General features: G+C 43.0%; 1 protein-coding gene across 2 annotated transcripts in view; it reads right to left on the reverse strand.

Annotated features, from left to right (window-relative positions):
• Nucleotides 1-1,118: 1,118 nt before the first annotated feature.
• Nucleotides 1,119-16,237, reverse strand: part of LOC121276534 (NFX1-type zinc finger-containing protein 1-like) — a 65,511-nt gene continuing 50,392 nt past the window's right edge. For both annotated transcript variants that reach the window (XM_041185069.1, XM_041185068.1), the window contains 3 exons: nt 16,077-16,187; nt 14,773-14,868; nt 1,119-3,618 (listed from right to left, as the gene is read on the reverse strand). In XM_041185069.1, coding sequence (XP_041041003.1) covers nt 1,444-3,618; nt 14,773-14,868; nt 16,077-16,187 — 2,382 coding nt within the window. In that variant the 3' untranslated portion in view covers nt 1,119-1,443. The remainder of the gene's footprint in view (nt 3,619-14,772; nt 14,869-16,076; nt 16,188-16,237) is intronic.

Here is a 16,237-nt window from a genome sequence, read left to right on the forward strand (position 1 = left end):
CACTGAAGAAGTTGACTTGAGCCACAGGCTAGGTGTTGACACCAACCTATCTAAATATAGCCAGAGCATTTCCAACCATGGTTTCTGGACACAGAATTCATGCCATCATTTCTGAAGTAGTTCAGGGATCCAAAATATAAAGCAGTGAGCTTATTTGGGTTGTATTCATCCATTATTTTATGACTTCTCTAACTTGCCAAAAGTGCTTTATAGTCACTTTGGAGTGGATAAACCTAAATTTATTGTGCCTAAACCCATGGCTAAACCTTAACATTGTACAAGCTAGTTTGAAAACAAAATGCAGGATGCAAAGTTTGGTTCAAGATTTTTATTTTAATCCATAATTACAAGATAAATGAGCTAGCCCTAAATCATACAAGATAGCATGTATGATTTTACTTCAAAGTGATGCAACAGGATTCTTTTAAAGAAAAATGATACAGCCAAAAAAAAATAAAGGTTATAATATTACCAAGAAGCATGGCATGCAGGCTTGTTATATTTCAACATATAAATCTCAAATGTTCTTGCTGTGAAACAGGGATTTGAAAAAAAAACATACTTTGAAACAACAGATGCAATGTGATAACAGTTTCACCCGTCAGGAATCTACATAGGAAAGGATACTCTAGGACAACACTGACTGAAAACTGCTCTCATAATGACCATTTTATGCCAAACATTGAGGCCTATATTACTATTAAAATAAACTGCACTTGGGATTATTTCCTTGCATTAAGAATATCACAACTAGCTTCTATTTGCTCCTAGAATCTCAGACAGACATGAAGTATTATCCCACAGAAGCAGATGGTGTAGACTCAATCGTTCTCTGCTTCCTCCCTTTCTAGCTCTTACCCGGAAGATCATGCCATAGTGCAATTTCACAGTTGTCCATCCTTTGCATTCAACTTGCTGGCACTTACTGCCACAGCCCTTCCTCCTATTCTCACCAAGGCTAATTCCTCTCCTCCACTCACCGAAGAGGCATACTGCCTTACCAATGCTCATCAGCTGAATCTGCAAATTCCAGCTTCCCGCTCTGTAAGGCTGAGTGCCACACTTTAAATATTTACCTGCATTACTGGGGGCGGCGGGGGCTGGGTTTGGGGGAGGTGGGGTGGGGGGGGGGGGGGGCGTGCAACAGGAAAGAGAAACTGGATCATTGCTTAAACCCAGCACTTAGTCATTATATACACACTCTGACATAGCTAGTAGTGGCTGTGTATGACACGGTTGCAGCATTTTACTTTACAATCCAAACCATTAGCAATTTAGTTGAAGCATAAATCCTGAGTAATTTTATAGCATGTTAGTCATTTCTGAAGCTATCCTGGTTGCCTTTGTAAAGATGCTAATTTTTTTCTGCTAATTCCAAAGTCACTGATCAATCACCAAATGCATTAAAATGAGTCAGTTTTACAGCAACAAGTCTCAGTAGGCTTAACACTTTCCTCCCGTTAAGGGATATTTCTTTTTCAATCTATCGACATTTTCTTGCAACCATTTCTCTTCGTGATTTGCTTTCCCACCTTCAAGTTCTTGCAGAAGCTCTCCGATTGTAAACTGGGATGTTAAATCAAACAGTTTCCTTTGCTTTTGCACCGAGTTCTGAATTAAGTATATGTCATTTAGATGGGTTAACTTTGATATTTCTCGTTCAATGCTTGCAATCTCTTGATCAGTGAACTGAACTCTGCTTTTCATGATCCACTTTACCTGCAAATCCATTTCATCTTGGATCTTTGCTCTCTGTTCTTCCAGTAGCTCATTTCCTTTGGATTTCAATTCAGCAATTTTGGAAAGGAGGCTGATCTTATGTCTGATGATGGCCAACTTGTGCAAATTTATGTTTGGCTCTTGCAGCTCGAGCTGCAGGTCCAGGGTTTTCGTCAGATAACAATCAAACAATTCCTTCTTTGCGTCCAGAAATTGCTTGAGACTTTTCTTCCAGCTTTTCAGCTCCTCTTTGTCTCCCAAGATCTTTGCTTTGGCTGTCTCTATTTTAGCCAGAGTGCTCTTGATGGTGTTCCCATAGCGCACATTCCTTCGAATTGGTGTTGAGCACTTGGGGCAAAGGCTGAGCTTTGCCTCAGACCCGGCACCTTCAGACTGCTGCATCCAGTCATCAAATGCATACATTGCAAAGATGTGATGGCAGTCTTCCAGCTGGATAAACCTGGTATTAGGTTCATCTTCCCCTCCAAAGAATATCTCAGTGACTTCAGCATCATCGCACTCACGGCACTTGCTGGGGCATGGCTCCCCGCACAGGCCAATACATGGGTGCCCGCACTGAAGCTTTTGGTTGCACGGCCTATCACAGGGCTTCCGGTTGCAAGGCTCATGGCACAGCCTCGTGCACCGGGAATGTGGGCAGGCCCATTCGCAGGGCTTCATGCAGGGCACACACAGCTCGCCACACGCCTTTGGGCACTTGCCATGTGGGCAGTGGTTCTCACAGGCCCTGCCGCAAGGAGGGCACTCTGTGGAACAGTACTCGCTGCACCTGTGAGAGCAGATCAATGTCCGCCCACACGGAAAGCTGCAGGGTACATGGAGCCGCCCGCCAGCGCACTCGATGCAAGTGGCCTGGCAGGAATGGCCACACGCCAGCTGCACCCTGCATGTCAGGTGGCACAGCAAGGTTCCACTGGTAAGCTCGGTGTCCTTCTGCAAGTGGCACAGCACCTGCCTCTCGTGACCACACCTCAATGTGACCTTGACCTTTGCGGGGCACTTCTTGGTGCAGGACTCCCCGCAGCGCCTAATGCACTGGTGGCCACAGCCAATGGTTTTGCTGCAGGGTTCCTGGCAGATGAACGCTTCCACTGGAACGGAGCAGGACACCTGTTGCTCATGGCCGCACTGAGGGTTAACTTTGGTCACCTTGAAGTTACACTTGTCACACGGGTCAGAGCAAAGGTTAGGACATCTGTGTCCCTGCTTGCAGAGGACCTGACAGGGTTTGAGACATTTATACCGCTCATGCTCCGGGTCAGAAGGATGGCAAGGAGAGGCACATGCATGGCCACATTTCAGTCGGACATTACAAGGCAGGGAGCACCCTCCCTCAGGAGCCTGTCTAAAATCATCAGCCGTCGACACCAAAGCGTTGTTTCTCGGATGGTTTTGGCAGCACAATTTCAGTGCGGGACTTATATTGCCACTGCTGCGTAGCCAGTCAACTATTTCCCTCCACAGCGGGACTTTGCTTGACAACATACTCATGTTGCCTATGCAGTAGAAGCCTTTCTTTGCCCGAGACAGAGCTACACAGATACGGTTTGGTATCCGCAGAAACCCTACCACACCCTGTGGATTACTTCGAACGAGCGACAGAATCACTATGTCATTCTCTTCCCCTTGGTATTTGTCCACCACACAGACCTGAACACCATTAAATTGATTTTTTGGCATTATGTTCCTTAAGTAAAGCAACTGTCCTGAGTAGGTGGTAAGAATCGTTATCTGCGATGGTTTGTAATCTTGCTGGATGAGATAATTGCAAAGGGCCTTCACGAACAGAGCTTCGTGTGCATTGTGAAAGCTTTTTCCTTCCTTGATTATATTCTCCTGCTGCTGATGGTCAATAAAGTAGAGGTTGGTTGAGATTCCCTAATTTAAAAAAAAAGAAGAGAAAGGGTTTTTAATATTTGGGTGAAGTTAACATTTAGGATTGTGAGATAAGGCTAGTTTCATCAGATTGTACTTTCTGTTGGGAGCCTAAGTTGGAAACATATCGAGGACTTGGCAAGATTCAAAGAAGGTTTACCAGAAAGGTACTCGGGTGAGTGAGTTCACATTATTTTTTACTCATTCACAGGATGTGGGTATCGACGCCAAGGCCAGCATTTATTGCCCGAATTGTCCTTAAAAACGTAGTGAGCCACTTTCTTGAACCACAGCAGTGCATGCAGTGAAGGAACTCTCATCACAGTTGTTAAGTAAGGAAGTCCAGGATTTTGACTGAGTCGCTTGTAAAGAATAGTGATTTATGTATAAGTCATGATGGTGTGTAACTTGAGGGGGAAAAGAGACGATGGATGGAATCTTGTTGAGGTGTTGGGGACCAGAAAGTAAAAAAATGGTAAAATCTGGGAAATAACTGGCCTTGGGGGGTGGGGGGGGTGGGTGGGTGGCGTCCTTGCATGCTGGCTGGAGAGCAGGGGAGAAACCCGCACTGCCTCTTTTTAGGAAGGCCCTCTGAACCTCAAGCCAATCAGGCAGTGGCAAGGCCAGCAACGGGCCTTCCCCTGGAATCAGGATACCGAGGGCAGAAGACTCGTCTACTGAGAGCTGCTGGCCTATGTTTGGCTGGCAGCTTTTGTGCTCAGTAGCATCAGTGGGGAGGCCCTAGCTGCTGCAAGAAGGACACCTACCAGCATCCCAGGATCGTACAGCATCCCAGATCACAGGTAAGTAATATAAGGGGGACGGGTGTGCTTTGAAGGGTGCGTGTTGCAGGGGTAGAGGTGTAGGGGGCTCGGCAGCAAGGTGGCTCCCAGTCCGTCCCACCCCCTAACGATGTTGAGTCCGTTGCTCAGGCACTGACTGCCTTTGATTCTTCCACCCCCGTACCCCAGAGGTGACAAGTTGGCCACACAGTTTTCCCTGTTGTGCACACCACATAGTGACAGGCCCGCTTGCAGCTGGATTAATACCAGTGGTGGAAGAACGAGGCCTTTAAGTGGTCACTAATTGGCCACTTAAGGACCTCAACAGGCGATGGGGAGGAAAGGTTGACCATGGGTCTTTTCATCCAGAACTTAATTCTGGCAGTGGCCGGAAGGCAGCGTTGTTCAGATAAGTCACCATCCCACCTAATTACATGCCCTTGCCACCTCCATGCTCCCCAATAACGAGAGCACAAGATTCTGCCCAAGAGAACTGGGATTGTCTTCCTTAAAGAGGTTAAGGGAAAACTTAATAGATACTCAAAATGCAAAGGGTTTTGATAGAATTGAATTGGCAGAGAGATCAGTAACCAGAATGCACAGACTTAAGATTTGTGACGAAAGCACTAGAGGAAAGATGAGAAGAATTATTTTTATGCCGCAAGTTTTGAGGATCTGGAATGGACTGCCTGAAAACGTGATGGAAGCAGATTCAAAAGTGACTTTGAAAAAGGAATTGAACTTTTAAAAAATTTATTTTTTCTCTCTTGGGATGTGGGTGTCTCTGGAAAGGCCAGCATTTGTTGTCCATCCCCGAATGCCCTTCAACCATGTGGCTTGCCACACCATTTCAGAGGGTTGTTAAGATTCAACCACAATGCTGTGGGTCTGGAGTCACATGTAGGCCAGACCAGGTAAGGGCAGCAGATTTCCTTCCCTAAAGGGGACTGGTGAACCAGATGGGTTTTTTATGACAATCGACAATAGGTTCATGGTCACCATTGCTACCTTTTCAATTCCTGATAACTAATTTAATTTAAATTCCACCAGCTGCCGTGATAGGATTTAAACTCTTCTACCCAAGCATTAGCCTGGGCCTCTGGCTTACTAGTTCAGTGACAATACCACTACGTCACCGATTCCCTCTGTATGTACTTGAAAAGGAAATATTTGCTGAGCTGTGGGGAAATAACAGTGGAGTGAGGCTAGTTGGATAGCTTTTATCATTACCGTCTATATAACAGTATTTTGAATCTGACTGGGATTAATAATACTATTCCAGAATAGAGGTTAGTCATAGAAACATAAAACTTATAGCACAGAAGAAAACAATCTGTATAAGATTAGAGAGATGAATGCGTGGCTCAAAGGCTGATGTGGGAGAAGTGGGTTCTGGTTGTCGTGTGCTGACATCAGTACTGGGGAAAGTGGGGGCTGTACCATTGGGACAGTTTACATCTGAACCATGCTGTGATGAGTGTCCTCGTAAATTAGATAACTAGGGAAGTAGTGAAGGTTTTAAACTAAACAAGAGGGGTGAGGGATCAAGCTTGGGTAGAGGTAGCAATTCAAGGTGTAGAGTCAAGGCAGCTGAGCAAAATAGTAATATGAGAAATGAGGGTCAGAGAATGGCAGGAAGGGACAGAGAAAAATCCTAGGAATACATCAACAATCAAGACTAGATATTACAAAGGTAACAAAAAGACAAAACTGAAGGTTCTCTATCTGAATGCACATAGCATTCATAACAAAGTAAATGAATTGATTACCCACATTGGAGTAAATAAATATGATCTGATAGCAATTATGGAGATATGGCTGCAGGAAGACAAAGATTGGGTCCTTAATATTGAAGGGTACATGACATTCAAGAAGAATAGGAAGCAAGGTAAAGGCGGAGGGGTAACACTGTTAATCAAAGAGAGCATTGGTGCAATAGTTAGAGATGACTTTGGTTCAGGAGATCAGGATGTAGAAACAGGTTTGGGTGGAGATGAGGCATAGTAGGAGAAAAAAGTCATTAGTGGGAGTGATCTACAGGCCCCCTAACACTAGCCACGGTGTAGGACAAAGTACTCATGAAAAAATATTGTTGCTTGTGATAAAGGAACGGCAATAATCATGGGTGACTTTAATCTACACATAAACTGGAAAAATCGGATTGGCAGTAGTAGCCCGGGTGAGGAGTTCTTAGAATGCTTTCAAGATAGTTTCTTAGAGCAGCTTGTTCTGGATCCAACCAGAGAGCAGGTTATATTAGACTTGGTATTGTGTAATGTGACAGGATTAAGTAATGACCTCAGAGTAAAGGCACCGTTAGGTAGCACCAACCACAATATGATTGAATCTTACATCCAGTTTGAAAGGGAAAAGAGCGAATCTAAGAGTAGTATCTTAAACATAAATAAGGACAACTATGTGGGGATGAAAACTGAGCTAGCTGAAGTGAACTGGGAAACTAGGCTAGAGGATAGATCAATAGAGAAGCAGTGGCAAACACTTAAGGGCATATTTCAGACTATTCAGAATAAGTACATTCCTACTATAAAGAAAAATTCTAAGGGAAGGACCCACCATCCGTAGTTAACTAAAGATGTTAAGGAAAGCGTCAAATTTAGGGAAAACGCATACAACTCCACAAAGATGAGTGGTAGGACAGATGATTGGACAGAATATAAAGAATGGCAGAGAATGACTGAAAGGTTAATCAGGAGAAATACATTAGAGTATGAAAGGAAGCTAGCTAGAAATTTAAAAACGGATAGCAAGAGTTTTTACAGGTACTTATAAAGGAAAAGAGTAAGTAAAGTGAATGTTAGCCCTCTAAAGAGTGACAGTGGGGAGTTAGTAATAGATAATAAGGAAATGGTGGAAGAAATTAACAAATATTTTGCTTCTGTGTTCACTATAGAGGATGCAAAAAACATTCCAGTAACAGCTTCAAATCAGGAAGTGAACAGGAGAAAGGAACTTGGTAAATGGTACTGAGCAAACTGATGGAGCAGCAGGTTAGCAAGTCTCCAGGTCCCAATGGACTACATCCTTGGGTCTTAAAAGAGGTGGCTAATGAGGTAGTCGATGCGCTGGTGTTAATTTTCTAAAATTTGCTAGATTCTGGAAAGGTTCCATCAGATTGGAAAGTAGCAAATATAACCCATCTATTCAAGAAGGGAGGGAGGCAGAAATCAGGAATCTATAGGCCAGTTAGCTTGAAATCTGTCATGGGAAGTTATTAGAATCATTCAGGAGGTTATAGCTGGGCACTTAGAAGAGCTCAAAGTAATTGGGAAGAGTCAGCATGGTTTTGTGAAAGGAAAAGTATGTTTAACCAATTTATTGGTGCTTTTTTTAGGAATAACGTGCACAATGGATAAAGGGGAGCTTGTAGACATAATGTACTTGGATTTCCAGAAGGCATTTGATAAAAGTGCCACATCAAAGATTATTATGGAAAATAAAAGTGCATGGTGTAGTAGGTAACATATTAGCATGGATTGAAGATTGGCTGGCTGGCAGAAAGCAGACAGTATGCATATATGGGTCTTTTCCTGATTGCCAGGATGTGCCGAGTGGAGTCCCACAGGGGTCTGTACTGGGGCCTCAACTTTTTACGATTTACATCAATGACTTAGATGAGGGGAGTGAAGACATGGTAGCTAAATTTGCAGATGACACAAAGATAGGTAGGAAAGTATGTTGTGAAGAGGACATGACGTTGCAGATGGATGGAGATAGGTTGAGTGAGTGGTCAAAGATCTGGCAATGGAGTATAATGTGGGAAAAGGTGAAGTTGTTTACTTTGGCAGGAAGAACAAAAAAGCAGAGTGTTACTCAAATGGAGAACGGCTGCATAATTCTGAGGTGCAGAGGGATCTGGGTGTTCTAGTACATGAGTCACAAGAAGTTAGTATGCAGGTACAGCAAGTAATTAAGAAGGCTAATGGAATGCTATCCTTTATTACAAAGGGGATTGAACATAAAAGTAAAGATGTTATGTTTCAGTTATACAGGGCATTGGTGAGACTGCACCTCGAATACTGTATGAAGTTTTGGGCTCCTTACTTAAGGAAGGATGTAAATGCATTGGAGGCGGTTCAAAGGAGGTTTACTAGATTGATGCCTGGAATGAGTGGGTTGTCTTATCAGGAAAGGTTGGACAGACTGGGCTTGTTTTCACTGGAGTTTAGAAGAGTGAGGGGTGCTTTGATTGAAGTATACAAGATCTTGAATGGCCTTAACAAGGTCAACGTCAAAAGGATGTTTTCTCTTGTGGTTGAGTCCAGAAGTAGGGGGCACTGTTTTAAAATTAGGGGTCGCCCTTTTAGGACAGAGATGAGGAGAAATTTTTTCTCTCAGAGGGTTGTGTGACTTTGGAATTCTCTGCCTCAGAAGGTGGTGGAGGCGGGGTCGTTGAATATTTTTTAAGGCAGAGGTAGATTCTTGTTAGGCAAGGGAATCAAAGGTTATTGGGGTTAGATGGGAATGTGGAACCGAAACACAAGAAGATTAACCATGATCTTATTGAATGGTGGAGCAGGCTTGAGGGGCCAAATGGTCTACTCCTGTTTCTATTTCTTATGTTCTCTACCATCTAGAAGGACAAGGGCAGCAGGTACCTGGGAACACCACGACCTGCAAGTTCCTTTCCAAGCCATGAAACATCCTGACTTGGAAACAAATCACTGTTCCTTCACTATCACTGGATGAAAATCCAGGAACTTCTTTCCGAACAGAACCATGGGAATACCTACCCTACATGGACTGCAGTTTTTCAAGAAGGCAGCTCACTATCTCCTTCTCATGGTCAATTAGAAATGGGCAGCCAATGCTGGCCTTGCCAGCAATGCCCATGTCCCATGAAAGAATAATTTTTAAAAATTGTGTCTGTGCCGGTCAAGAAAGAGTTATCTAGCCGAGTCCCACATTCCAGCCCTTGGTTTGTATGCAAGTGCATATCCAAATTTTGTTATTAAATTCCACGTGGGCTTCTGTCTCCACCACGCTTTCAGGCAGTGAGCTCCAGGCCCCCACCACCATCTGGATGAAAACATTCCCTGTTAATTCTCCTCTAATCCTTCTGCCAATTATTTTCAATCTATGATAAAAGCAAAATACTGCAGCTGCTGGAAATCTGAAATAAAAACAGCAAACGCTGGAAAAACTCAAAACAAAAATAAAAATGCCTGGAAAAACTCAGTAGGTCTGGCAGCATCTGCGGAGAGGAACACAGTCAACATTTCGAGTCCGTATGACTCTTCAACAGAACCAAGTAAAAATAGAAGAGAGGTGAAATATAAGCTGGTTTAAAGGGGAGTGGGACAAGTAGAACTGGATCCTCTGAGGGGCAGTGATAGGTGGAGATAGCCAAAAGAGGTCATAGACAAAAGGACAAAGAGGTGTTGAAGGTGGTGATATTATCTAAGGATTGTGCTAATTAAGGGTAGAAAGCAGGACAAGCAAGGTACAGATAGCTCAATGGGGGGTCGGGTGGGGCGAAGCAATCGACAAAGGCTAAAAGGTAGAGATAAAACAATGGACGGAAATGCATTTAAAAATAATGGAAATAAGGGAAAAGAAAAATCTATATAAATTATTGGAAAAAAAATCTCATCAGGTCTGGCAGCATCTATGGAGAGAGAAACAGTTAACGTTTCAAGTCCATTTGACTTCTTTAGAGCTGAAGAGAAGTAGAAATGTGATGGATTTTATACTGTTTAAGAGGGGGTGGAACAGGTGGAACAAGATAGAAGGTCGGGGATAGGTGACAGCTAAGGAGAGATTGACAAAGATGTCATGGACACAAGACAAAGAGAGTGTTAATGGTAGTGGTAAAGAGTAAAGAAGGTGCTGATAGTGGCACAAAGGTAGACAGCAGAAGGTGTTACTAGCAGAACAAGAGTCAGCACTCTGAAAGCACAACATAGAAACAAGTGACAGATGGTCCTGTGGCGGGAGGGGAGGTTGGGGGAAAAAGGATTTAAAAAATGAACATAAATAAAAGAATAAAAAGAAATTTTAAAAAGTCAATAAAAAATAAATCCATTAATTAAAAATTGGATTAAAACATGATGGAGGAGAGAGTTAATGGTCTGAAGTTGTTGAACTCAATGTTAAGTCCGGAAGGCTGTAAAGTGCCTAATCGGAAGATGAGGTGCTGTTCCTCCAGTTAGCATTGGGCTTCACTGGAACATTGCAGCAGGTCAAGGATGGACATGTAGGCATGAGATCAGGATGGTGTGTTTAAATGGCAAGCGACAGGAAGGTCTGGGTCATGCTTGTGGACTGAGCGAAGGTGTTCCACAAACATAATCATGGAGCAGTCTAAAACGTGAAGCAGTGTATTCCACCTGTCACCTATTCCAGTCACCCCTCCATTTGACGGGCAGATTATGCAGCTCAAAATGTTGAAGCCTATCAGTTTTGTTAAGGACCTCTTAAGGTGACAACTGCTCTTTTCAGAGCAAATTTACAAGGACTTATACAAGGTGCAACCGTAAAATTGTCTTACTCAATGTTATTACTTTCACCATGAAAACCTTCAAACAACTTTTATCTTTGCTTTTTTCTTGATTTTATTCATCAATATTTTTTCATGCTCCCTCTCTGCTTTCCTAATTTCTTTTTTAATTTCACCAATGCACTTTCTATACTCTTCTTGGCTTTCTACAGTACTGAGCCCTCAGTACCTGACATAGCTTCCCTTTATCATTCTACCTCAGATGGAGGTCCCCTAGATTTGGGTGTCAAGCTTTTTTCTTTGTGGGAACATAATTTTTTTGAACTCCCTCTAGTCCCTCCTTGAATGCCTCCTGCTGATCTGAAACTGATTTCCCTTCAAGAAGCTGTTTTCTGTCCACTTTTTCCAAATTACATCTCAGCTTAGTCAAATTGGCCTTCCCAATTTAAAACTTTTATTCTTGGTCTACCTTTCTTCTTTTCCATAACCATGCAAAACTTAACTGAATTAGGAGGCCAAATTTCCCCATTCCCTTGAAGGGCAGACCTACATCTGGCAGATGGAAAAAGAGGTGGGCAGGTCCCACCTGTGGAACTCCTGCCCCCATTCCCGCCACTGATGAGTTTGAGTGGCATGAGAGATGGGGCAGGTCACAAGCCCACGCACAGCAGGCTCCATTATGAGGGTGGGCACTTCAGCACCGCCTGCAATTTTCACTGAGTCAAGTCGATTTCTGCAGGTGATGTGGTTCACACCAGCTCAGAGGTTTCGTGAACCATGGCAGTCCTCCTAGTCTGGAGTCAGAAATCTTTTGACAGGTAAGTTCAAAAGGTGTTGAAAATTTCACATGTCATAATGTAATCCCGTATATGTTAAATACGTCTTTAATGTAGTGATTGATTATAGGGCTTTGTTTTTAAAAGGTAAGTGACCATTAAGTTGACCAACTCAGTGAAAGTAGAAAAGTCTTTAGATGCATTAGAGTACATTATCCAATCAATAAAGTGCTCTTCTGCATTGAATAATAGTGGTATTCAGATTTGACTGTGTCAGTTGTGCCCTGACAGGTGTTCCATTGCTTTAAAGTTTGAACAGATGGGTGAGCTCTTTGACTGACTGCTCAGACATATGTTCCACTGCTTTAAAGCTTGATCAGAAGGCTGAATTCTTTCATTAACTTCAACAGTTTTAATGTATTCAGCTTTGGAGGTTTTGTTTATGGTGCTGTGCAATGGAATCCCATTATGAACGGTTGGCTGACTTCCAAATCCCACTAATGGATTCAGCTCAACAGGGATTGTTGATACAGTTGTGAAGGGAATTATCAGTTTGTTTATTTGACAGTTAAATGAACATTTAATAGGAATTTTAAGTGATTTTAGAATGACTGTTTATTTTGACACTTTTATGAGCATCTCAAAGACTTCCCATTATTATTATACGGCTCAAGAGTTCTATACATAGTGGATACTGGATGATTGGGCATGGGAGGATATTGGACCTCTACAAAACTGGGCCAGTCTCCCAATGAATGGAGGCAGACCTTGGCATCTGCCTGCCTCTGTTTTCATTTCCGCCCTGCTTTGGGAGGCAGCAGTCCTAACTCCATCCTACCCCCAACTGTGGAGGGTGAAAATGTGGTGGGCAGGTACACTCAGGAGGCGGGACTGTGATGCTGGGAAATGACCTTACTCCCGAGTCCTGCCTCAAAGGAGAAAATTGGGCGCATGATCTTTACCACCAAAATGTTCTCCCGCTGTTAAGTTTCAGTCCCTAAAATTAAGCCCAGAGCTGCCCCTTCTCCTGTTGGGCTGGTTATGTACTGGCTAAAACAGTTCTCCTGCATGCATTTTAAGAATTCTGTGACCTCTGTACCTTTTGCACTGATTTATCTCAATTAATACTGGGCTTGTTGAAATCTAACTTACTTCCGTATTGTTTCTGCACTTCTCAGAAATTTGCCTACATATTTGCTCTTTCATTTCCCTTTGATTGTTTGGCAATCATTCCCCAAGCTGTAACTGCTCTATTTTTTTTTATTCCTCAGTTCAACATATATGGCCTCGTTTGATGATCCTTCTAGCATATCATCCATCTCCACAGCCGTGATTGTTTCTTTAACTAATACTGTGACCATCCATCCTTTTTATATGTCCCTCTCTATCCAGTCTGAAAATACTGTAACCAGGAATTTTGAGCAGCAATTACGACCCTTCTTTAGGCCATGTTTCATTTATAGCTTTGATGGCACACTTACAAGTGTCCGTGCCCGCAGTTAATTTTCTTCATTCACTAGATTCCTTGCATTGAAGTATAAACCACTAACCACTGAACAACTCCATTGCCATCTATTTTTTAGCCTTTGTTTCCTCTAGCTTCCAATACTCACTTACTAATTTTCTGACTTTCACTTCCAGCTTTGCTTCTGTCCCTTCTGAATCTATGCTTAGGTTCTCATCATTTTGCTAAGCTAGTTTAAACCCTCTCCAACAGTACAAGCAACCCTCCTCACTACAGTATTGGTCCCAACTCTGCTGGAGTCCAGCCTGTACTGATCTCACCTCTCCAGAACTGGCCCCAAGGCCCCAGGAATAAAAGCCCTCCGTCTTGCACCATCTCCCCAGCCACACATTCATCTACACTATCCTTCTATTTCTGTACTCACTAGTGCGTGACACCAGGAGCAATTTAGTGATTACCATCTTTGAGATCCTGCTTTTTATTTATTTTTTTCCTAGCTCCCTAATATCTGCCTGCAGGACTTTATTTCTCTTTCTACCTTTGTCATTGGTACCAATAAGGACCTCGATCTCTGGCTGTTCGCCCTTCTTCCTCAGAATTTTCTTCAGCCACTCAGTGACATCCTTGAACCTGACACCAGAGGCAACATACCATCCTGGAATCACATATGCATTTGCAGAAACATCTGTCTGTAACCCTAGCTAACTAATCCTCAACCATCGTTGCTTTCCTAATCTCTTTCTCCTGCAACCATGCCCCCTCCACCTACAACCCCACCACCTACATCTGAGTGACCCATGGCTCAGCTGTGAAGTTTATCCTGAATAAAATTAAATTATCCCTGGAAAAAGGGGGAGATGGTGGCATAACGGTAATGGACCAGCTAACCGAGTCAGCTGCGCGCCCGCCGACCTGTCAACAGCCTATTAAGGCCATTAAAAAACTAATTGAAATCACTAATGGACCTGCCTGTCCAACCTTAATGTTGGCGGGCTTCTGAAAAAACATGAAACCTCATCCACGGGTGGGGTGAGGTTTCTGGAGTGATTTAAGAATCTCAGAATATTTTAAAATAAAAGTTATGGACATGTCCCAATTCAAGTGACAGTGTCACATGAGGGAACATGGCAGCAAAATTTTTTTCTCGTCTTTATTTGAAGTTTTAAATCTGAGCCGATCTCCCTGAGGCAGCACTTTGCCTCAGGGAGATCTGTGCGCTCTTTCACGCACATGCATGAAAGAGCGCACTCCCGGCCTCAGGGAAACCCCCCCTGCCCGCACAGGGAGAGCATAGCGCTTCCTGGCGGACGTCATGCTGGGCGGGCCTTAATTGGACCACCCACATAAAATGGTGACGCACCCCCGACCGGGGGCACCGATTGGGAACCTGCCCACCCCCGCCCGCACGTTCCACCGCCCCCCCCCACCCCCCATGGGGGAAAACGTTGCCCTGAGTCTCTTGAGTGAGCCTTGAACCTACTGACTCAGAGGTGAGAGTGCTACCAATTGAGGCACAGCTTCGACTTGCGTTTATGGTGTGATTATGATTATCTAATACCCATCGCCTCTTTAATTTGTGTTCCAGCACAGTAGCTGTAGAAAAGCTAGTCATATATCTTATGGAGAGGTGGTCTCAGTAGGACACAAAATGCTTCATGAGTTTAGAGTAAAAGTTACCTTGATGTTTTCATACAGCTTCACAGACTCTGCATTTTCCAACTTGTCATAGATGTGTGGAGTTATCAGTTTTGCAATTTCAGGGTGCATTCGATGCTGATCAAGGAAGAGAAAAGTGTAACAGTGAGATTCATGCAGATTGTTGTAAATAAAAAGGACTCTGACATGATTAACAGAGTTACACACCTAGAAAGAAGAACCTAAGAACAAGTGACACACAAAAGTCTTAACAATTTAAGAAAAATAGCCAGATCAAAAAAATATCATTGTGAACACTTTATAAAAAAAACCCCTCAATGCACAATACTTTCATGAAATCATGCATTGTCATAAACACCTGCCTAGCTCACTAATGTAGGGAAGGAAATCTGCCACTCTTACCTAGTCTGGCTTACATATGACTACAGCAATCTGGTTGACTCCTAACTGCCTGCTGAAATGGCAGTTAGGAATGGCAACAATGTGGTGATGCCCACATCTCATGAAATAATATGGTGGTCAGCCAGATCTCAGTTGAGACAAGAGATTCAACTACACACACTGCATTCATCCACTGATAGTCATGAGGTAGGGGATAGGAGAGGAAGTAACTCATTTTAAACAAGGCCTCAGTACTGAAAACAAGAGATTGTCAGCTACATTTTTGTCTTTGCCTAGGCTGTGATGCTGTTCCTAGAATCATTAGCACAGAAGGAAACCATTCAGTCCATTGTGAATGTGCTGACTCATTGAAAGAACTATATTAGTTTCACTCTACTGCTCTTTTACTACAAGCCTCAACATTTTTCCTTGTTGCTTACTGAAGTTGTAGAACCCATACAATTTTCAATCCATTGAAATATGGTGTTGGATAATGAAGATTTGCCCATCTTGTGCATTTGTTCATACAGTCACTGGCAATTCATACCGAAGGCCTGTATTGCTGATTAGACAATAAACTTAAAGTGCCATTTTACTCAGATAAGACTTGACAATGTTGAATTGAGGACAAATACTAGAGACTTAAAATTTAGACATTGGCAAATGGCACCTCAGTATCAGATCTTCTGACTTAGATCTCAGATAAGTGGAAGAGGCCCAAAAGCAGGCCTATGTTTCTTGACCTCTCTTGTCCCTCCTTCCTCCCTTCCAGGTAGAGAACTTAAGTTCAGCAAGAAAGGACATAAATAATGCTTAAAAACAGAAAGGAAAAAAGTTGTAATGGCAGTATAGTTTCATGTCAAGGGAGACAAATGTGGAATGAAGAATTAGACTCTCAGGAGTATTAGTTGAATTGCCAGCGGTTACCAGATTGCGAAACTCACTTGATAATTGAGCCGGACAAACTCCACATTCATATTTATCAGCCGCTCAAACAAGGAAACGTCCAAGTTGAAATTTTTTGCAAGTTCATACACAGTCGCACTTGGACGAAGCTGAAATTAGAAAGTGATAAAACAGGGGGGGGTCACCAAAATTTTGTAAA

The sequence above is a fragment of the Carcharodon carcharias genome, chromosome 3, assembly GCF_017639515.1.
Source record: "Carcharodon carcharias isolate sCarCar2 chromosome 3, sCarCar2.pri, whole genome shotgun sequence".
In the NCBI taxonomy this organism is placed as follows: domain Eukaryota; kingdom Metazoa; phylum Chordata; class Chondrichthyes; order Lamniformes; family Lamnidae; genus Carcharodon; species Carcharodon carcharias.